The sequence below is a fragment of the Lathyrus oleraceus genome, chromosome 4 (genome assembly GCF_024323335.1).
Source record: "Lathyrus oleraceus cultivar Zhongwan6 chromosome 4, CAAS_Psat_ZW6_1.0, whole genome shotgun sequence".
In the NCBI taxonomy this organism is placed as follows: Eukaryota; Viridiplantae; Streptophyta; class Magnoliopsida; order Fabales; family Fabaceae; genus Lathyrus; species Lathyrus oleraceus.
The window spans coordinates 14,743,493-14,767,304 of NC_066582.1; the positions used below are offsets into that span (position 1 = coordinate 14,743,493).

At 38.2% G+C, this 23,812-nt stretch overlaps 1 protein-coding gene across 8 annotated transcripts; it reads left to right on the top strand.

The window, feature by feature from the left end:
• Window positions 1–9,589: 9,589 nt before the first annotated feature.
• LOC127138422 (omega-6 fatty acid desaturase, chloroplastic) lies at window positions 9,590–23,679 on the top strand. Of its 8 annotated transcripts, none has more exons than XR_007808770.1 (11): window positions 19,342–19,611; window positions 19,695–19,746; window positions 20,059–20,306; window positions 20,859–21,002; window positions 21,154–21,305; window positions 21,737–21,859; window positions 21,979–22,156; window positions 22,458–22,576; window positions 22,816–22,930; window positions 23,077–23,293; window positions 23,384–23,679. XR_007808770.1 is itself a non-coding variant. In XM_051064871.1 (11 exons), exons 1-10 carry the CDS (start codon window positions 19,573–19,575, stop codon window positions 23,236–23,238), a joined length of 1,332 nt encoding a protein of 443 aa, XP_050920828.1. In that variant the 5' UTR covers window positions 19,342–19,572; the 3' UTR covers window positions 23,239–23,285; window positions 23,384–23,679. The 8 variants fall into 8 exon arrangements, 6 of the variants coding, with proteins under 6 accessions (XP_050920831.1, XP_050920827.1, XP_050920828.1 ...); XR_007808771.1 differs by having other exon boundaries at window positions 23,400–23,679; XM_051064871.1 differs by having other exon boundaries at window positions 23,077–23,285.
• Window positions 23,680–23,812: the final 133 nt, after the last annotated feature.

Here is a 23,812-nt window from a genome sequence, read left to right on the forward strand (position 1 = left end):
CGTATGTAAAACGAGTTTCTTCTATAATGTAAAGTTATGAAGAAAGAGAAGAAGACAATGTTATGAAGAAAGAGAAGAATTCAATATCAAAGGAGGACAATGTTATGAAGAAAGAGTAGAATTCAATATCAAAGGAGGACAACCTTGAAGATCTTGCTTGGAGAAGCTTAGATCGTTATTAGGTTAGCTTAGGTTCTCTCATTGGCTTGGGAGAACAATTGCGCTAGGGGCCATAACTGTTTCATTGTGTATGTATGTTGATGCATGTGTATGTATGTTGATGCATGTGAATATATGTTGATGCATGTGAGAGACGATTTATATGATAAATAAGCCGGTGAGATCATAACAATTACAATTCCCTCAAATTAAATATTAAGTTTATGCTTTCCAAGTTTTAGCACTCATCAAGACTAGTATCGGATAATGTAGGTTTCGCCTACGCGAGGTGCATGTTCTATATTAGTAAGGTGCGATGGGATAATTGTAATATCCAACTGCTAAAACAATGGGTCAAACTTAACTAAACAAATTATAATAAGATTATATATGTTTAGAAGCAAGAGTTGGAAATGATCCATATGATGGATTGGAATAAGGAGTTATTCACCCAACTGAAATTTTCGAGAGTTGTATGAGATACAATTGGAAGGAGTTCCTACCTAAATAACCTAGTTTTATGTAATCCGCCTACGCGGACTTAGAACAAAGTGAAATATGGATCTCGACCCACTAGAAAATCTTCCAACGGGATTTTCCGAATCAAATGATGAGGGTCATTTGTTTTGAGTAAAATAGTGGGAGCATATTTAATTAAAGGCCTAATTAAATATGTTATTGATACTTATATTTTCATTAATTCTTATGTAGATTACCATGACAACAAACACCTCTAACAACATCTTACGATCAATCCTTGACAAGGAAAAATTGTCTGGGACAAATTTCCTGGATTGGCACCGAAACCTGAGGATTGTCCTCAAACATGATAAAAAGCTGTATGTCTTGGAGAAACCTGTTCCTGAAGAGGAACCTCCTAGTTCTGCACCTAAGGCAGAAAGAGATACTTATAAGAAGCATGTCGATGATGCCAATGAAACTGCTTGTCTCATGCTAGCTACCATGAACTCAGAATTGCAAAAGCAACATGAGAACATGGCAGCGTTCGATATGATCGAACACTTGAAGATGCTCTATCAAGAGCAAGCAAGGCATGAGAGGTTTGAAGTTTCAAAAGCCCTTTTTCAAAGCAAGTTAGCTGAGGGAGCCCCTGTAGGTCCCCATGTGCTCAAGATGATTGGGTATGTGGAAAACCTTGAAAGGTTGGGTTTTCCCCTCGGAAAGGAACTTGCGACTGATTTGATCTTGCAATCGTTGCCAGACAGATTCAGTCAATTTGTCCTAAATTTCAATATGAATGATATGGATAAATCTCTTCCTGAACTGCTAGGCATGTTAAGAACAGCTGAGCAGAATCTGAGGACAAAAGGGAAGTCCATTCTGATGATCGGAAATGGAAAGAGACAGAACAAAAGGCCCACCAAGCAGGGTGATAAAGGGAAAGGCAAGGAAGTTGCCAAACCCAGACCCACTGTTGCTGCTTTGAAGCCTAGTGGAGGCATAGCAAAGGCAGGCACCTGCTTCCATTGCGGTAAGATCGGACACTGGAAGAGAAACTGCCCAAAGTACCTGGAAGATACGAAGAATGGAGTAGAGACTTCAACTTCAGGTATTTTTGTTATTGAAATAAATTTATCTACTTCTGCATCATGGGTATTAGATACTGGATGCGGTTCTCACATTTGTACAAATGTGCAGGGGCTAAAAAGAAGTAGAGATTTGGCAAAAGGTGAAGTTGACCTACGAGTTGGCAATGGAGCAAAGGTTGCTGCTTTAGCCGTAGGAACTTATGTATTAACTTTACCTAGTGGTTTAATAATTCAGTTAGAGAACTGTTATTATGTACCTGCAATTAGCAGGAATATTATTTCCATTTCTTGTTTGGACAAGTTTGGTTTTTCATTTATAATAAAGAACAATTGTTGCTCAATTTATTTGAATGATATATTCTATGCTACTGCACAAATGAGCAATGGACTGTATGTCCTTGATCTCGAAATGCCTATATATAACATTAATACTAAAAGGATGAAACCTAACGAGTTAAATCCAACTTACCTTTGGCATTGTCGATTAGGCCACATAAATGAGAAACACATTTCCAAACTCCATAAAGATGGACTCTTGGACTCTTTTGATTATGAATCATATGAGACATGCAAGTCTTGTTTAATTGGAAAGATGACAAAGTCTCCATTCACAGGAAAAGGTGAAAGAGCGAATGATCTTTTAGGCCTAATACATACTGATGTATGTGGACCACTGAACATACCAGCCAGAGGAGGTTTTCAATACTTCATCATATTTACTGATGATTTCAGTAGATATGGTTATGTGTATTTAATGAAACACAAATCAGAGTCCTTTGAAAAGTTCAAGGAATTCAAGAATGAAGTACAAAACCAACTAGGTAAGAATATTAAAACTCTTCGATCAGATCGAGGTGGTGAGTATTTAAGCCTAGAGTTTGATGACCATCTGAAAGAGTGTGGGATCCTATCCCAACTTACTCCTCCTGGTACACCCCAATGGAATGGTGTATCTGAGAGAAGAAATCGAACCTTGTTAGACATGGTCCGATCCATGATGAGTCACGCCGATCTTCCAAACTCCTTTTGGGGACATGCACTATTGACAGCAACTTACACACTAAACCGTGTTCCATCCAAAAAGGTTGAGAAGACACCATATGAGATATGGAGTGGTAAGAAACCACATATGTCTTACATAAAGATTTGGGGTTGCGAGGTTGATGTGAAACGACAAATTTCAACTAAGCTTGAGCCCAAATCTGACAAATGCTTATTTGTGGGGTATCCTAAAGAAACAAGAGGGTATTACTTCTACAATCCTTCTGAGGGCAAGGTGTTTGTCGCTCGAACTGGAGTTTTCCTAGAAAAGGATTTTATTTCCAAAGGAACCAGTGGGAGGAAAGTAGAGCTTGAAGAAATTCAAGAATCACAAAGCATAGATACACCTATGGAGGAATTAGAGCAGGAAACACAAGAAGTTGTGGAAGAGCAACCTGCTCAAGTAGAACAAGACCAGCGTAGGTCAAGCAGGATACGTCAACTACCTGAGAGATATGGATATCTCATAACTGATCAAGGTGATGTATTACTCATGGATCAAGATGAGCCTGTGACCTACCAAGAGGCCATAACTGGTCCCGAGTCTGAGAAGTGGCTAGAAGCCATGAAATCTGAAATGGATTCCATGTACACAAACCAAGTTTGGACCTTGGTAGAGCCTCCTGTAGGAGTTAACCCTATAGGATGCAAGTGGGTCTTCAAAAAGAAGACTGACATGGATGGTAAGGTACATACCTATAAGGCAAGACTGGTTGCAAAAGGATATAAACAAATTCATGGGATTGACTATGATGAAACCTTTTCACCAGTTGCAATGCTTAAATCTGTTCGGATTTTACTTGCTATCGCTGCATATCATGATTATGAAATATGGCAGATGGATGTCAAAACTGCTTTCCTTAATGGAAATCTTCTTGAGGATGTGTACATGACACAGCCTGAAGGATTTGACATACCAAAGGAAGTCCAAAAGATATGTAAGTTACAAAGATCAATCTATGGATTGAAGCAAGCTTCCAGAAGCTGGAATCTTCGTTTTGATGAAACAGTAAAACAATATGGATTCATCAAGAACGAAGACGAGCCTTGTGTCTACAAGAAGGTTAGTGGGAGCATGATCGTTTTCCTGGTATTATATGTAGATGACATATTACTCATTGGAAACGATATCCCTACCCTACAACAAATAAAGTCTTGGTTGGGGAAATGCTTTTCTATGAAGGACCTAGGTGAAGCAGCCAATATATTAGGAATCAGAATCTATAGAGATAGATCACAAAAACTGCTTGGCCTAAGTCAGAGTACATACATAAACAAAGTGTTGAGACGCTTTAATATGCATGATTCCAAGAAAGGATTCATACCTATGCAACATGGCCTGTGTCTATCAAAAACACAATCCCCTTTAACTAAGGAAGAAAGGGATCGCATGAATAAGATTCCATATGCATCTGCAATAGGATCTATCATGTATGCCATGTTATGTACTCGACCAGATGTCTCGTATGCTTTAAGTGCAACGAGTAGGTACCAATCTGATCCTGGTGATGTTCACTGGGTAGCTGTCAAGAATATCCTTAAGTATTTAAGAAGGACTAAGGACTCATTCTTGATATATGGAGGTCAGGAAGAGTTGGCTGTAATTGGATACACCGATGCTAGCTTCCAGACAGATAAGGATGACTTTAGATCGCAATCTAGTTATGTGTTTTGCTTAAACGGTGGCGCTGTGAGCTGGAAAAGTTCAAAGCAAGATACAGTTGTTGATTCTACAACCGAGGCCGAGTATATTGCTGCCTCAAGTGCAGCAAAGGAAGCTATTTGGATCAAAAAGTTCATTAGTGAACTTGGCATAGTTCCTAGCATTGTGGATCCCATTGGTCTCTACTGTGATAACAATGGTGCTATCGCACAAGCCAAGGAGCCTAGATCTCACCAACGATCCAAACACATACTTAGGCGTTATCATCTCATTCGAGAGATAATAGATAGAGGAGATGTGAAAATATGCAGAGTACCTACACTTGACAATATTGCTGACCCACTGACAAAGCCTCTTGCGCAGCAGAAGCATGATGGCCATACTAGATCTATGGGTATTAAGGGTATGCCTGATTGGCTCTAGTGCTAGTGGGAGATTGTTGGTGTAAGCCCTAGAGGCCAATACTTTTGGTACTTGTATCGAATTATTTATTAATAATAAAAGGCTTTTTCTTTATTACGTTTGTTTAATAAAGTCCCTAGAATAGCTAGTCTGTTTAATGTATCAAGTATGACTTAATCATGAGATCACATTAAACATAAGGACACTATTCTTAAAGTATCCGTAGTCGAGCTTTAGTGTGAAGTGGGATAACATTAAAGCATTAAGACTATTATGTTTGTAGACTGATGATCACATCTCATGGATCATGGATAAAGAGGTATCAAGTCTTAAACATAGGTATGAATATTAGGAGTAATATTTATACCGGATTGACCCGCTATGAGAATACTATATAGAAAGTTATGCAAAGTGTCATAAGTTATTCTCATGGTGATAATAGTGTATACCACTCTTCGACCTGAAACCACTATGGATCCTAGATGTAGAGTCGAGTGCTTTATTGTTGATCCAACGTTGTCCGTAACTGGATAACCATAAAGACAGTTGATGGGTATTCCACGAAGCATGCTAAGGGACATGAGTGACCTAGATGGAATTTGCCCATCCTGCATAAAAGGATAAATGTCTATGGGCCCAATATTGAACTGGACAAGGATGACACGGTCTATGCCTTGTGTTCAATATAGACATAAGGGCAAAAGGGTAATTATACACATAAGTATTATCACAGAAGGTTTTGTCAGATCACATGACATTTTCGTGTCTTGGGTAGCAGTGATGTGTTGCTAGATACCGCTCACTGTTTATTATGTTAAATGCGTGATTTAATATAATTGCCAACGTCACGAAAACCTACAGGGTCACACACAAAGGACGGATTGATGAGAGATAGAGTAACTAAGGAATACCGTAAGGTACGGTGCCCTTAAGTGAATTATAGAACATCGTAAGGTACGGTGTACTTGAGTAAAATACGAAATATGGTAAGGTACCATGGGCTTAAGTGATTTTGGGCATATTATAAGATATGGGCCAAAATACACTTAAGTGGGCTTTTTAGCTTGAAGCCCACACAAGTGGTTCTATAAATAGAACCCTTGTGCAAAAGCATTCATTGCGGTTGCATTATTTTCGTTTTCTCTCTCTCTCACTCAAAGCCTTCACTCGCACCAGCTAGCACTGAGATTGAAGGAATCCGTTCGTGTGGACTGAGTAGAGACGTTGTCATCGTTCAACGTTCGTGATCGCTCCGTGGATCTGCATCAAAGGTTTAAATTGTCAAAAGAGATCTACACCAAAGGTTTCAATTGTCACAAGAGGTAAATATTCTATCACTGATCATGACCATTCGTAAGGATCTCTGAAGGAGAAAATTTTAATTTCCGCTGCGTTTTGGACCACAATTCTCCTTCAGTAAGTCCCCAGCAGAGTCGCCAGCTGTCGCAACCTAAAAAATATAGTATGCGAAAAAACACCCGACGAGAAAGAAGTGACAGAAGAGTCGCCACCGTGCGTTATTTATCCCAAAGGAGGGAATGTAAACGCTCGAAGTAAACCTGGGAGAAAGGAAAGGAAAAGACAAGGTCTCGCAACCAAATCTTGGGTTCGGGAGCCAATTATGCGAAGGGAAGGTATTAGCACCCCTACGCATCCGTAGTACTCTACGGGATCCACTTTTGTTGTTCTTGTCTAAAGGGTGCGTGTATATCTAATGTACTACTTACTAAAAGGGGGGTCAAAATAAAATGACTCGCACGGATGTCGCGTCCACTGCATACGTATCTCATCTGAATATGAGAATCAGAGTCTTTGTAGCTCGGCTACCTAGGGGTTAAAGAGGAGTGTGCTCGCTAAGACATCGCGTCTTATGCCTACGTATCTCATCTGGAATGAGAATCAGAGCAAGCCGTAGTTCGGCTACCTACGGGTTAAGGGTTGTGTTTTTTAGATGAACGGCGTTACTACGCAATCTACCAGATGCTCGACCTTTGGAGACTTACTCGCCTGTAGTAGAAGGAGTTAACGTGTTCTTAGGAGAAGAAAAATCAATGAGTTGGTTTATGTTTTAGGAATGCTCATGCAAAAAGGAAGTCCTAGACGAAGGAACAGTGCTACCTTAATTGACATGCAATGAAAGGCTATACGAAACCTAGCAACCTTATGGGGAGACGATCACACCATACAAAACAAACATGCATAAAGTAAAATGCCAACAAGGGGCTCAAACATACATGGGTAGGGCTTTAGTCAAGAGGGGTCATATCAACCTCGACAAACAAGCCATGGAAAGGTAATCAAATGGGCTCTTAACCACTGACATTGAACGTCAGGGTGAGCAGATCAAAAGGGTAATGAGGATAAGACCTCATAGCTCTTAACCCTTGCCAGGGTGAGCTTATGACAAAAAATGGGGATTCAGGAAGGTGGAACCCTCTCCACTGACTGACCGGACAAAAGATCTTGGGCTTTTGTTCTGAAGCATCGACACGTAGTGTGATCTTAAAGAACGACACACTGAATAACGGGGGATTGACTACTAATCCCTTTTATCCGTCAATTGCCTCGGAGGGAGGTCTTTAGCACTGATGCCTCTTCTTGGAGGTCTTTGGGCACAAAAGTAAACAAACAAAAGAAAACATTGCCTCCTATTGAGGTTTTCCAGCTAAGAAAGCGGTAAAATGCGGGAAAGATAAAGGATCAAGAGATCTACCACACGGATAAAGATCCGAAGTAATAACAGCTAAAGAAATAAGAAACCCAGAGATCTCTCGAGCTGACACCATCAAAGAAAGCAAGTCAATACAGGTAATCGGAATAAATCTCCGAATGGTATAATAAAATGGAATGCCAAGCAAGCTATCCTTTCAGGAGTCATGTGAGCCCTCACAAAAAAACTCAACAAACAGGTTAGAGTGACAAGATGGGGCGCAATCAAGAGTTGTCCCAAATCAAAATGTAACCACATGAATCATGCCATTAAAATTCACAAAAAGAGCTCACAAAAAGCAACCAAGTGTAGGAGGCCTAAACCTCTTGTCAAACACATGCATCAAAAGGGTATCAAAATTCAAAGTCAGGGGGCAAGGATCCACACATCAAGACATGACATGCATATTAAAACATGTGCCCACATGCAAAACCTAACGATACCCACTCTTCCAAATTCACCCATAATACCTCATACATTCAGAGCATTCAAATTGAAAGCATAGAGTAATGGAAATAGGGCAAACCTGATTGGAGAGATCGAATGAAATTGAATTGCCCGGTTGGGTTTGCAAAGCAATCTGAGGGTTTATATGAGATGGAATTGGCTCTTTGCAGATGAGTTCCTTTCAGTCTCTAGAGGTTGCTCTGAACTCTGTTAGCTCTTCTCTCACTATCTTTTTCCAGGGTTTTTTGGGAGATGGAAGTCTAGAATTTATAACCTGATTTTTGTGACTTTGTGGGCTCAAAAGAGAGAGGTCCAAGTCCAAAATTTTTCTGTTATATTTTATTTATTTATTATTTTTTTTTCTTTTTCGTTTTTTTTTCCATTTTTTTTTATTTTTTTTTATTTTTTTTTTTAATTTTTTTTTTCGAAACGCGTGGGCTTTGCCTAGCGAGCATGACAGTTCATGAACAAACTTTTGCTCCTTCAAGATTAACGTTTTGACTGATGAATAGACCCCATTTGAACATGTTGGAAGTATCTCAAGTCATTCCCTTGTGTTGACTGATCACCCAGATAGGACCCACAAAGTGTCTTGGATGATATTCAAGCTTCTTGGATCTAATTCCGATTGACATGATGAAATGCAATATGAAATGTTAAATGACCTAAAAATGAATGCATGAATGAGAGGGGCAAATTTTGAGGTATTACAAAATGCTATTAAATTATATGAATAATTTGAATTTTGCATATGGAATAAAGAAAATTTTAACCAAATGGGTTAATCATTGTTAATTGTCATCCGATTCCTTAAGGCAGATTAGCGTGCCTGACTTCAATCTTCATCAAAGACTGCTTCCTGCAACATTAAATTATGGTTATTCGTAAAATATCTGCCAGGAACCCCCTGTCCTTTTTTTTCTTCCAGGAGGTACAATTACCATTTACCATAGTTATTTGATGAAGGAGACTACATTAATCTTCATAGATTTTTCCTTGTCATTTCGTTCTGAATGAATTGCAAGGACTTATATATCCTCCGAGAACCCTTGTTACTTCTCTCGAAAATTCAATTACCATTTCCCCTAGCTTGTTTGGTGATGGAGACTATGTTAGTCTTCAAAACCTTTTGTTTGCGTTGAAAATAGAAGACCAAAACCTTTTTGACCGCGTTGAAAATAGAAGACCAAATTGCAATTAAATCCATTTTTTAATAATATTTATAATTAAAATATCAATGAATTTTATTTTGATTTAAAAATTTCAACAAAAAATTAGAACAATACTCCATGTATGTGGTCATATATGGGTTTTTGATTAACTGCATATTTATAGCAATTACTACTAATAAGTCTTCTAAAATCATGACGACGATTGGGTATGGTACACAAATTTGACCATTAGTATTCTAAAATGCCACCCTAATCAAATATGCATCTCGTGAGAAGTGAAGCAAAAAGATACATATATGCGGCTGCAATGGGCTATCCATTTGCATCCATATTTGGTGGGGCCCACAACTAAACAATCTCGCTAACTTCCTCTCTTCTCAATCCAATTGAACTCTCTTTCTCTCTCTCTCTCTCTCTCTCTCGCGCGCGCGCGCGTCAAATATAAAAACAAAAAAAAAGAAGTTTATCTTTTTTTCAGAGAAAGCTCAATCTCCTCTCAACATGGCTTGCACCTCTGCAAATTCATTACTCCAATTAAAGGTTTTCATTCTTTTCCCTCTCTTTCCTTTTTCTCCTTTCAATATTTCAACTCTTCAATTCAAATTCACCTTTTCTTTTTGCAGTGTTCTTCTTCCCACCAGACACCACTTTTGAATTCAAGGAGAAACATTTATGGTATTCCATGTATCTTACTCCTTTACTTAACTTTTAATGAATTATTTTATTAATCACTAGTTTGAGTTTACCATTGTATTGTCTGGACTAACATTTTGTTTCAAATTTCTCTATTCTTGATTTGTCTGTCTTTTACTCATTGATACCATTCTTAGTGCTAAAGTTTCATTCAGTATCAGTATACTTAAAACACATAAGTAAATTTTATATAGAAATAGAAGACAAACGGGCAATACATAAAGTTTATACTTAATGAATAATGTATGGATGATATGGATGCCTTTACAATAATGAATTGCTATCATTTCGCAGGCTCGTTTAACCTAAAGGGTGGCGGGTTAATCCATAAAGGGTTTGTGTATCGAAGTCAAAGACAATTTATACCTAGGAGTAAAGTGGCGAGTTAATCCATTATTGTTCATAATTAGTTAACTTTATTTTCTGTTTCTAAACAACTATCACCTTTGAACATCATGCTTGAACCACCCATAAATGTGTCTAGTGGAAAAGCTTCTTCTTTTAGCTCTGAGTCAGAATATGATGAAGTTGGATTTGAAGCTCACCTTAACCTCAAACTTGTAATCCATACATCTGTCTTTACTAGACCTATCCAAGCCATTCTTATTCAAACATTCTCTCTTCAAGACCTACCATCTAATTAAACATGCTCTGCTTCTGAAGTTGAACATGTAACCTTAATCCAACCAGAACCTACTTCTCCACCAGAAACTCAACCACCTCAACCATCTCCCAAATCTAGCCTCATAAAGAACCTAGCCATGTTCAGACTCAACTCCAGAATCATGATACATTTGAACTCTAGATTGAAACTGAATAAATTGTTCAGGATCTATCTCTAGTTCAATTTGTATATGAACCTATAATTGAATCCGAACATATCCCTTTTGACCTTCTTCATATAGAAACTCCCATAAACCTAACTATCCAATAAAACCAATCCTCTGGCCATTCACAAACTAACACTTCATCTCTTCCACATGTTATCCAAACAAACCTAGAAGAAATCAAATTTATCTTTCTTGATAAAGTGCATGATTTGGTTGATGAGAGAACTTATACTTCTGACCTAATACCTTATACTTCTAAGTGGGATTCTCTCCAAACCTCTGTTGTATCAGTTATTCAGATTTTGAAGGATGCCACTTCAGAATCTGTCACCTCTTCCAGGAAAAGACAAGAGCTTTTGGAAGCGAAATTGGCCTCTTTTGCTGCTACTCAACAAGCCATGGCTATCAAGCAAGCTGAAATAGATGGGAGGATGAAGTCTATGAATTCCATACAGGACATCATGGGTGATGATCTTAAAGTTGTTCTAGATCTTCTGAAGAAACCATAGGCTTAAGACTTATAACCTGCTTCATGTTTTCTTTATTCATCTTCTCAAAACTGATTTTATTTAATGTTAATATTTACTTAAAAATCTTATCTTCTTTTTTCTGTCTCATTTGCTTGTGTGTGTTATGTTATGAGCTATATTCTTCGGGAATCTTTATGGCTTCTGATAAAATTAAAACTGCCTTTTTTAATTTGTACTCAATTGGTTGAAATTTCTTTTACTTCTTTAACAATGGGATCATTGAAAAGGAATCGAGTGACTATGAACATTATCATTGCAAAAAGATGAAAGCAAATTCATATTCATTAATTGTTTTTTTGAAGAAGAGTACAAAATAATAAATCTACGTAATTTTATCTAAATCACCAAAATATCCTCGAGCATAAAAGGTTGTCTCATACTCTATATCTGGCTCCTCCGAACCTTCATCAGAGTCAAAGTAGACAATCTTCTTTAACACCTTCTTTTTCTTTTTATTGAGTGTATTCTTCTTCTTGAATCCTTCCTCATCCCGAGTGCCTCTATAACAGTGGTTGACCCATAAGGTTGGGCTTCCTCATTTGTTGATTGCTGGTGATCCATAGTAGTGTTGGTCTCTCTCACCATTGCGGTCTCTGTCGAGACAATGACTTTGGTTGCTTTAGAAGGAGTGCCTGAGAAGGAAAATAGTTGGATGAAGATGTAAGAATTCAGACTATGGAGGTGTGATTTTAAAGAGGATCTTGAGTGTCTCTTAAGTTGCTTATGAAGGTTAAATCACTTATGCTCTTTAATGATACTCTAGGTCTTCTAGCTCATTATTGCAATAATTACTTATGATGATTCAAATTCCTTGAAACTGAAAGACGCGAGTCTGACCATCTTGAGAAGTGAAGAATTTTTTTCAACCAATCTAAGTCATTTCTCTTTCCTTTGAAAATAGTGATTAACTTTTCTTGGAAGTGCAAAAGTTGTTTTTACTTATTTTTATCATAATTTAAATTTTCCCACATATTTTTATTCACTTTTTGTTGATGACAAAAGGGGGAGAAAATTATGGGAGTGTTTAAGAGGATAAAAGTATTTTTGAAATGCTTTTATATACATGAATACCTGAACCCTCATCAGAACTTATTTAATGCTTATATCTGAACATATATGTTTTATGCTATCAAGATAAGTTTAATTAACTTGGATAAGACTTAGAGGGAGCTTACAAAACTCACCCTTGGAACTATTAGACTCAGGGGGAGCTTACAAACCTCAGATTCTGATGTTGTAAAGTTAGTTAAACTGACCAACCATTATTCTTAAATACATTTGTTTGTCATCATAAAAAATTGGAAGATTACTGGAACAAGATTTGTTCATATCCCTCGAGTTTTGATGATAACAAAATACTTAAAGAACAATTGGGTATAGTAACATATGTTCAACTGTGCAGGATCATAAAGCTTGAAGTCCACTCAGAAATAGCCCTACTAAAAGGATTTGTTGACAAGCTGAATGTCTTAGATTCTGATGGATCAGAATATGATGACTCTGAAGGATTAACTTCTGAAGGTTCAGACTCTAATCATGGTGCTTCTGCTCCTAGTGATATCTCACTCTCTAGAGACCTCAACTTGAAAATCTTTGCCTCTTATCTATTCTCTGTTCCCATAGCAAACTTATCTTGTCAACACCAGACTTAAGGAAAAAGTCAACTAGAGTCCCTTAGTGCAAGGTTAAAAAAAATTTGATGTGACTTCTCTATTTCGCCCCCTCATCTAGTTTATACCTAGTTTGATAAAGATTCATTGGATTATGTTATTACTCGTTGGTTGAAGATCTTAACATGATTCATCTTCCAACTTCTCTCTCTTGGAGCTGCTGTATTTCAAAAGGTCACATGTGCAAACAACTTTCCAACGACTATTTTTCCGTCTCTATAAAAGGGAGTTGTAGATTTGAAAGAAGGTTAAAAATCATCAAATATCTTAACATAACACATTGAGTACAAACTTTAAGCTAAATTTTCATCTGTTTGTTTGCATAAGCTCTTAAGAATTCTTATCTTTGTATATTTTAGAAATCTTACCTCGTTGACATCCCTAATCCTGAACGAGATATTTCCTTTTGTCATAACGGCTACCATAGCCAATTTTGATATGTTCAGGATCTTCATTAAAGGCAATAATTCCTGTGACATCATGTACACATATCTTTTTTGAAAGATTGAGACTGAAAAAGGAGAAATTATGGTCTTATGAGGGATATGAGCAACATGTTTTCAATGACACTGTAACTCACCCATATGGATGTATTGAGTTCATCTTAACCTTGGAAGAAGGGGGAGACACCTGGGGGAAATGAAGGGGAATCAATATTTGGCCTGACACAAGCCCCAGAGATATCCAATGAAACTTCGAGCACAACCTCAAAGAACAAGCTATATCCCAGAAAAACAAACTCGTGACTTAAAGTAATGTTGTAACATGTAAAAATAAAGGTAACTAATAGATATTAACATACACACTTCCAAGCAAGAACCATGAAGTTTATTTATTCAATGGAGTTACATTGTGTACGAACAACCCGGATAAAAAAATCAACAAGGGACTAAGCATCTGACTCATCCATAACGAAGATTAGCTTTCCATTAAGCATTTCTAGATCAGGACGAACTCGTTTTCGCGAAAAATTCACTTTAAGATAAAAATATTTCGCATGCTGCAATGTATCATCGAAAGATACATGCACGAAGGAGAAACTCTTTTCCACTATCTTTGCATACTCTTTTGATCTCCCGTAGACCGTCCTTAGTATTCTTCCAACCTTCTCGACCCTCTTTTAGAGATTCCTTCAGCTCCTCTACCGTCTTGTTACTTTTCTGGAAAATTCAATTACCATTTTCCTTGACTTGTTTGGTGATGGAAACTATGTTAATCTTTAAATAAGTTGATTGCGTTGAAAATAAAAAAACAACATTTTTTTCTTACGTAGAAAATGTAAGAGATTAATGGAATGCGTTGCCTTTTCATTAATCTGAATAGGGTATATATACAACAATGTGTAACGTATGTAATTATGATACAATCCTAATTATAGGAAATTATTTATGACTAATAATAATCAAATATTCTATTCTATCACACCCCCACAGTCGAAGCGGGAGGTTCACGGACGCTTAGACTGTTCCGAAAATCATCAAAGAGAATGCGAGGAAGTCCTTTGGTGAAGATGTCTGCAATCTGATGTCTGGATGGGACATGAAGGACGCGAGCCTGACCACGCGCGACCTTTTCCCGAACAAAATGAATGTCCATCTCAATATGCTTAGTGCGCTGATGCTGCACAGGATTACCAGATAGATAGATGGCACTAACATTGTCACAATACACCAAAGTGGCCTGAGGAATAGGAAAATGGAGTTCTAGGAGAAGATTGCGAATCCAACACGATTCTGAGACAACATTGGCAACTCCCCTATATTCGGCTTCAGCACTAGAACGGGAGAGAGTAGGTTGTCTTTTTGAAGACCAAGAAATAAGGTTGTCCCCTAGAAAAACACAGTAACCAGATGTAGACCGTCTGGTGTCAGGACATCCACCCCAATCAGCGTCAGTGTAGGAGATCAGTTTTGTAATAGGAGATGGTGATAAATGTAATCCAAAATGTAAGGTGCCCTGAACATAGCGCAAAATGCGCTTAAGAGCAAGCATGTGTTCCGTGCGAGGGGCGTGCATATGAAGACAAACTTGCTGAACAGCATATGATATGTCAGGTCGAGTGAAGGTGAGATATTGTAGGGCCCCTGCAAGACTCCGATACATGGAAGGATCCTCATAAGAAGTGCCGGAGGAGGTGCTGAGTTTCTGTTTGGTGTCAATAGGAGTGGCTGACGGTTTACAAGACGCCATGCCAGCACGTGCAATGATATCTGAAGCATAAGTGCTTTGACTGAGAAACATACCTCCAGGATAACGAGATACCGCAATACCCAAAAAGTAACTCAGAGGACCCAGATCCTTCATTGCAAACTCAGATGCTAAGAGTGACATAATTGATTTGCAGAGGACCTGAGTGGAGGTAATGAGGATAATGTCGTCTACATACAACAAAATGTAGGCGATGTCTGAACCTTGTCGATATATGAAGAGAGAGTGATCTGATGTGCTATGACGAAAACCAATAGTGGCGACGTAGTCAGCAAAGCGTTGGTACCATGCCCTGGGCGCTTGCTTAAGACCATACAATGACTTCTTCAACCGACATACATAATCTGGATGACGGAGGTCGCGAAAACCCAATGGCTGATGCATGTAAACAGTCTCATGAAGATCACCATGTAAAAATGCATTCTGGACATCCAGTTGATGAATGGGCCATGATTTGGATAGAGCAATGCTGAGCACTGTTCGAATGGTAGCTGGTTTCACCACGGGGCTGAAAGTCTCATCACAATCCACACCTGCAATCTGTGACCTGCCATCACCTACAAGACGAGCCTTATAACGCTCAAAGGAGCCATCAGAATTCTTCTTATGTCTAAAAATCCACATACATCGAATAAGATTAGCATCACAAGGACGGGGAACTAAATCCCACGTCTTATTTCTAATAAGAGCATCAAATTCAGATTGTATTGCAGATTTCCAATTCGGGTCTGATAAGGCTAGTTTAGGATTTTTAGGTATGGGAGAGATGGTGTGGTCGGAGTGAGAGATTGATAAGTTAAATATTTTGCGGGGTTTAACAATGCCTTTCATGCTACGTGTGGTGATGGTTCGTGTAAGTGGAGGTGGATGTTGTTGAATTTGTGGTGATGTGGGAGAGTTTATTGGAGTCGGTGGGTTGGTCTGAGAGGTAGGAGATGATGATTGTTGGTTTATTGAGGGGAGTGGCTGGTCAATTTTGCTTGTGGGTGTTGATTGGTTATGTGCAATAGGTGGTGAAATTTGATTTTGCCACTGATGTATAAGGTAGGGGTGAAGGTCATCATCTAGGAATTGATAAGAGTGAGGTGAAGGGGAGTGTATCTTGGTGAAGGGAAATTGAGTTTCATCAAAGATAACATGCCTTGAAATTATTAATTTTCTATTAGACAAATCAAAACACTTGTAACCTCTATGATTCGGTGGATAACCCAAGAAGACACACGGAGTAGAGCGGGGTTGTAACTTATTGATGGTAGACGACGGGAATAATGGATAACATAGACAACCAAAGACTCGAAGGTGTGTGTATGTGGGATCACGACGATACAGAAGTTGTGTTGGTGACTGATTATGACGTGTTTTACAGGGAATAATATTTAACAAATAAGTTGCCATGAGGAGAGCATGATGCCAAAATGAGGGGGGGACATAAGAATGGGCTAGCATAGTGCGTATCATATTATTAATGGTTCTTATTTTACGTTCCGCTTTCCCATTTTGTGAGGATGTGTGTGGACAAGAGAAACGAAAAATTAGACCATGATCTGTGCAATACTTTTGAAAAGGCTCATTATTATATTCACCGCCATTGTCACATTGAAATGTTTTGACTTTTTTTGAAAATTGAGTTTGAATGAGTTGAGTAAGTGACTTGAACGTTTCAAACACATGGGATTTTCTGCTAATAGGAAAAGTCCACAAGAAGTTTGTAAAATCATCTAAGTATAATACATAATATTTATGACTAGCAGAGCTTAAAATTGGAGACGTCCATAAATCACTATGTAAAATATCAAAAGGCATCAAGGTCGTAGTTTGAGAATCAAAAAATGGCAATTTAACCTGTTTGCCTAAAACACAAGAGTCACAAACAACAGAAGAATTAAAAGGTTCACAACATATGAACTTATTTTTGCGAAGGGAATTTAAAACAGACACGCCAGGATGACCAAGACGACTATGCCAGAGACTGGAAGTGAGACCGGCAAAACTAGGAGAAGTGGTAACTGGATAAAGATCTCCACGACTGTCACATCTGAGAAGGGAGATCCCCGTCTGAAAGTCAGAGACAGTAAAACCAAAAGGGTCAAAGGAAACAGAAACATTGTTGTCAGTGGTGAGTCGTCTCACAGAAATTAAATTTTTAATAATTTTCGGGGCATGCAGGACATGTTTAAGGTGAAGTGGTTGGTGAGATGTGGTTATTTGTGTGTGTCCGGTGCCGTGAATTGGAATTTCATGGCCACTGCCAACAATAACTTTCTGATTTGAATTACTTATAGGAAAATAAGACGAGAGATTACCTTGTGATGCAGCTGTGTGAGATGTTGCGCCCGTATCCATGTACCACTGATTGTCAGGAGTGTGGAGTGACATTGTGTGCATTGCGGTCTCAATGTCTGTCGGTATCTGAGAGGAGGTAGAGGCTGCATACACCTGAGGACGTTGTCCTAGAATGCCTGGTTGCTTAGGAGGACCGGCAGGGCGTGCCCACTGAGAGGTGGGATATGGACACGGTGGCATAGCCCATGGTGGTGGAGTCCAACCCCATGGTTGCCAAGTTGGGTACTGTTGTTGCTGCTGCCAAGGAGGAGAGGACCATGATGGAGGAGTGTTGGGAGCTCCAGGCTGAGGACCACTGCGGTTATTGCGTCCCCCTCCGCGGCTCTGGTTGCCACGAGAACGAGAACGGTTGTTGGGGCGGCGGTTGCCACGCTGAGAGGTGTCTTCAATAGGTTTTGACTGAGTGGTGTGCATGGCAGCATGAGAGCCTGTGTTTGCCATCTTAGCCATACCGGCTTCTTCCAAAGTGAGCATTGAACGAGCCTGATAGAATGCAGGGAGAGGATTACTCTGGCGAATCAAGGTGGCAACACTACGGTAAGCTTCTGGGAGACCCGATATCAGCTGAAGGACAAGACGATGATTGTTGACAGGGGAGCCGACATTTCTCAATTGATCAGAAAGCATCTTAAGACGCTGACAGTAAGCAGAGACATTTGGAAAATCCTCCATACGAGTGTTAGAAAACTCTTGCTCAAGAGTGACAACTCGAGCATTTTGGTTGTCCTGAAAGATATCTTCTAAGCGATTCCAAGCTTCTACTGCAGTCGAGTTGGGTTCCAGGATAGTGGTCAGCAAATCAGTAGAAATGGTGGAATAAATCCACTGGAGAACGGTGGCATCAAGAGTGGTCCATTGTTCATGCTCGGCATCGGTAGGGGCTGGAGGTGCTTTTTCCGTAGATGGAACAATGTGATGCAAGACTCGATGTGAGCGAGCATGAATTCGGAAAAGCTCGGCCCATGTTCCATACTGATCTTTTTCCATCTCAAGAATAATAGGAATGTGGTTCCTAATGTTGGAGACAGCAAGAGCGGGATGAAAATCATGTTTTGAAACACCGGTGGCAGCGACGGACTGCTCGGAAACATTGGCTACAGTGGGAGTTTTCTGAGTATTGTGGTCGCTATTGCTGTTTTCGGAATCAGACATGACTGCTTCTTGTTTCACAGTAACAATTCACGAGTAGAATACAACAACAGTGGACAACACGGACGCGCAGAGGAGAGAAATCACGGCGTTGTGGTGTGCTATCGTCGGAACAGAGATGTGAAACCCAAAAGAAAGGAGATCTGAATTGCGAACAGAGGCGAAGAACCAGAACAATCCGCGGATTCGGCGGTGGTTTTCGTGCACGGTGGTGCGACGGCGGCGGCGCGAACAGAAAAGAGGATGTGTTCGGCGGCGGCGGTATGTAGAGGACGAAGGTCCGGTGGCGGCGGCGGCGGCTGCTTCACGAAGGAGAATGAGGAAGGCGGCGGCGGCTGCTTCACGAAGGAGAATGAGGAACGCTTCTGTTTTGTTTTTCTGATACCATGTAAGAGATTAATGGAATGCGTTGCCTTTTCATTAATCTGAATAGGGTATATATACAACAATGTGTAACATATGTAATTATGATACAATCCTAATTATAGGAAATTATTTATGACTAATAATAATCAAATATTCTATTCTATCAGAAAATAGAAGATGAAAGTTATAATTAAATTCATTTTTTAATATCATTTATAATTAAACATATCAATTAATTTTATTTTGATTTAAAAATTTCAACAAAAATTTAGAACAATACTCCATGTATGTGGTCATATATGGGTTTTTGATTAATCGCATATTTACAGTAATTAGACTCATAAGTCTTCTAAAATCATGACGACGATTGGGTATGTGGCACACAAATTTGACCATTAGTGTCCTAAAATGCCACCCTAATCAATGGTGCATCTCGTGAGAAGTGAAGCAAAAAGATACATACATGCGGCTGCAATGGGCTATCCATCTGCATCCACATTTGGTGGGGCCCACAACCAAACCACTCTCGCTAACTTCCTCTCTTCTCAATCCAATTGAACCCTCTCTCTCACTCGCCAAATATAAAAACCAAAAAAAAAGTTTATCTTTTCTTCCGAGAAAGCTCAATTTCCTCTCAACATGGCTTGCACCTCTGCGAATTCATTACTCCAATTAAAGGTTTTCATTCTTTTCCCTCTCTTTCCCCTTTCTCCTTTCAATGTTTCAACTCTTCAATTCAAATTCACCTTTTCTTTTTGCAGTGTTCTTCTTCCCACCAGACGCCACTTTTGAATTCAAGGAGAAACATTTCTGGTATTCCATGCATCTTACTCCTTTACTTAACTTTTAATCAATTATTTTATTAATCACTAGTTTGAGTTTACCATTGTATTGCCTGCACCAGCATTATTCTGTTTCAAATTTCTCTATTCTTGATTTGTTTGTCTTTTACTCATTGATACCATTCTTAGTGCTAAATTTTCATACAGTATCAGTATACTTAAAACACCAAAGTAAAGTTTATACAGAAATAGAAGACAAACTGGCAATACAGAATGTTTATACTTAATGAATTGTGTGTAAATGATATGGTTGCCTTTAAAATAATGAATTGCTATCATTTAGCAGGCTCGTTCAACCTAAAGGGTGGAGGGTTAATCCATAAAGGGTTCGTGTATCGAAGTCAAAGACAATTTATACCTAGGAGTAAAGTTGGAGTTATACGAGCTGTGGCAATTCCGCTCGAACCAGCTCCGGTGGAAAGTGCGGAGTACAGAAAAGAACTAGCAGAGCGCTACGGTTTTAACCAAATTGGAGAGCCGCTTCCGGATACTGTTACGTTGAAGGACGTCATCACTTCTCTTCCTAAGAAGGTGAGGTGTTTTTTCTTATAATCTATGTCATGTTTTGTAGTGTCAGGAGTTTATCATGAAATTTTAGAATGTAGGGTCACTTCTTTAGATTCCTTTATATTCCTTAGGGTGTTTCTTCTTGCATAACAATATTAAGGAGTCGTTCCTTGTAGCACGATTCGGTACATGTTTATAATTTATAATAAAACATCAATGACGAGAATAACATTTGCTTTATGAGTAAGAGAAAGTGTCGATGACTATATATGATTAATCTATCTCTACGCCATTTTTTTTTTCTTTCACCCTATGCTTTGGGCGGAAAATTATACTAGCCAGAAAGAAAGAAAGATAGGATGTGTTCTTCCTTTTGTAACTCTTGAAATTTGGGTTGGGTCTAACTCAACTCTTATAAAACCGGCTTGTAATGTGAGCTATCCACTACTTATAAACACAAAGTCATACTAAGACCGTGTCTCATCTAACGTGAGACTCTTAAGAGTAACCATTCCACGATATTGATATTTTCAATATTTATTTATATTTAAATAATAATCACTTTACATTTTGAAGGTTTTTGAGATTGATGATGTTAAAGCATGGAAAACTGTTTTGATATCGGCCACTTCGTATGCGTTGGGGCTTCTTATGATTTCTAAAGCACCCTGGTATCTACTTCCTCTGGCTTGGGCTTGGACGGGGACTGCTGTAACTGGGGTTAGTTCAACACGTATTTGACTTATGATTATTCGTTACTGATATCTCAAATCATTTTAACTCATATCTTGAAGATCTTGGCAAGCTTCTTCATTTTAACTCATATCTCAAATCATAAGTTTTGTAATCCTCTTTCCATTATTCCACACAGTTCTTTGTTATAGGACATGATTGTGCTCACAAATCATTTTCAACAAACAAATTGGTAGAAGACATTGTTGGAACTCTGGCCTTTTTACCACTAATTTATCCATATGAGCCATGGCGATTTAAGCACGACAAGCATCATGCAAAAACAAACATGTAAGTGGTGTTCCCTTCTATTTTTTGTTTTTTAGGTGCATCTTGTAAATCATTTGTAGCATTAAATTTCTGTCGTAGAGGGACTTACTAATACTTATACTCAATGCATGAAGTGTGAAACTTGTGTTTTTTTGTGCCTTGAAAAACCATTATTAATATATACTTCAGTAGATTGGTCAAGGAAGAAAAAAGAGATTCATAGCTTACTTAAAATTATTAACGAGGTATCACGTAGTTCTGTTAAATGTGATATTTCCTTTTCCAACGTACATGCATGTAATCCAATTGAAAGTGTAAAATTCAGGCTGCATGCCGTATGCATAAATCAAAAGCACTGTATAAGATGTGTAATGTTAACATCCATGTATGGACTGAAGCTGTAGCTTTTCTGTTTCATTACTTTCAATTGTAAGTCATCTCTAATGATACAGGTTGAAAGAAGATACTGCTTGGCAGCCTGTTTGGAAAGACGAGTTTGAGTCAAATCCACTTTTGAGGAAAGCAATAATAAATGGATACGGTCCACTTCGATGCTGGATGTCTATAGCTCACTGGTACGATCAACTATGCCTTGAAATGCATTATACACTTCCTAATCAGCCCTGCTTTCAATTATTTTGACATTTAGTATTTTAGTTTATACAGAATCATGACGTGTCCTAATTTCTTTCAGGTTGGTCGTTCATTTCGATTTGACGAAGTTCAGACCAAATGAAGTAAAGAGAGTGAAGATAAGTTTAGCTTGTGTTTTTGCCTTCATAGCAATTGGATGGCCATTAATTATTTACAAGACTGGAATCATGGGATGGATAAAATTCTGGTTGATGCCATGGTTGGGCTATCACTTCTGGGTAATTTCACTTGTCGCATAAATTAATATTTTGTTTATCACCATTTACCTCAAAAGAGAAAATTGAAAGGAAGATTGAAGCATATCCAGATTAGTGAAGATTGATTTTCAGGATTAACTTGGATGAGTATAGTTATATTAAAAAAACTAAACAACTCAAGGCAAATGAATCAGAGTATTCATTTAATAGCTAGAGCATATAATCAACTTCTGTATCTTCATTGAATTGTTTTACAATGATTTAATAACAGTTGAAATTTATAGTCCAAATTTAAGAGGTATTCTTTTGCTCTCAATCATAGATGAGTACTTTCACCATGGTACATCATACTGCACCACACATACCGTTCAAATATTCAGAAGAGTGGAATGCTGCACAAGCACAGCTTAATGGAACGGTTCATTGCGCTTACCCTCAATGGTAATGTATTTTTTCTGCTCTTTGTATTCTAATGTATGTTTTTCTTGCCAATAAATAGACGCATGAATGTGGTATATCCTGCATAATAGATCAGCTGCTGTTGAATGTTTTTTTTCTTTCATTGCTCATTGAAGATATCTGTTCTTTTTATTCTGTTGATGTCTTCAAAGTGCACGTTTGCAGAAATAATTTGATGGCAGCTTGACTAATTGGTATATTCTGACTTCTTTTTTGAACAGGATCGAGATCTTATGCCATGATATTAATGTCCATATTCCACACCATATATCCCCGAAAATACCGAGCTATAATTTACGAGCAGCCCATAAATCTCTCCAAGAAAATTGGGGAAAGGTAACATCAATAATGCCAATATCTTTTTATGCTTCTTCATGAAATAAATGAGGGCCAACATTGAACTCTAAAACATTACCAATGTCCGAACTAAAAAACACTTCAGCTAACTATTGGTATCTTAATTTTCTGTGTTGGAAAAACAGTATCTGAATGAGGCTAGTTGGAATTGGCGATTGATGAAGACAATCCTGACGGTGTGTCACGTGTACGATAAGGAGCAAAATTATGTTTCCTTCGATGAAGTTGCCCCTGAAGAATCTGGTTCAATAAAGTTTTTGAAGAAAGTAATGCCTGATTATGCTTAACTAGGTCCGAATTGACTTATTCTCATACAAATTTTTTATGTATCAAAGTAAGAAGGTATACCATTCATTTTCTTTTATCCGATCAATTTTGTTTAGTATGGTTCCATTTTTTGTATCACATATAACAAGAGGAAATTGTTCGAAGCTCTCTTAAAGTTCAGGTTTTAACAAGGCAAGCCCCAAGAGACATTCGGCGTGTGTTTACTTTCATGGTGGAAAGCCTCAAATGCACGAATAATACGAAGCTACAAAAGGTAGCTTCTACTGGAACGCGATATTAATCGAGGAAACAAACATACTATCATTAGGTCAATGTAGACGTTATAGTAATCTCGATCACATTGGAAGAGTGTTATTATATTATACTTAAACAAATGTCTAACAGATAAAATATCACGTGGAGTGTGTGGTTTGAACTTAATGCATGAATGAGTTCTGACATTTTTGATCCTTTGTTTTTATACATTACTGACATACTAACATTTAAGTAGTTGTTTTCTTTTTGGTCTAAGAAAAAGCTCATATTCAACCATAAATGTTTGCAAACTTCAAAGTGAAGCAATATCCTAAACAA

Bases quoted from the DNA above. Each gene is read 5' to 3' on its own strand.
- LOC127138422 (XM_051064870.1), top strand. From the start codon at position 9,646: ATGGCTTGCACCTCTGCAAATTCATTACTCCAATTAAAG. The intron at 19,747-20,058 runs GTATTCCATGCA...GCTATCATTTAG, and splicing joins TTCAAGGAGAAACATTTCTG to CAGGCTCGTTCAACCTAAAG. The intron at 21,306-21,736 runs GTAAGTGGTGTT...CTAATGATACAG, and splicing joins CATCATGCAAAAACAAACAT to GTTGAAAGAAGATACTGCTT.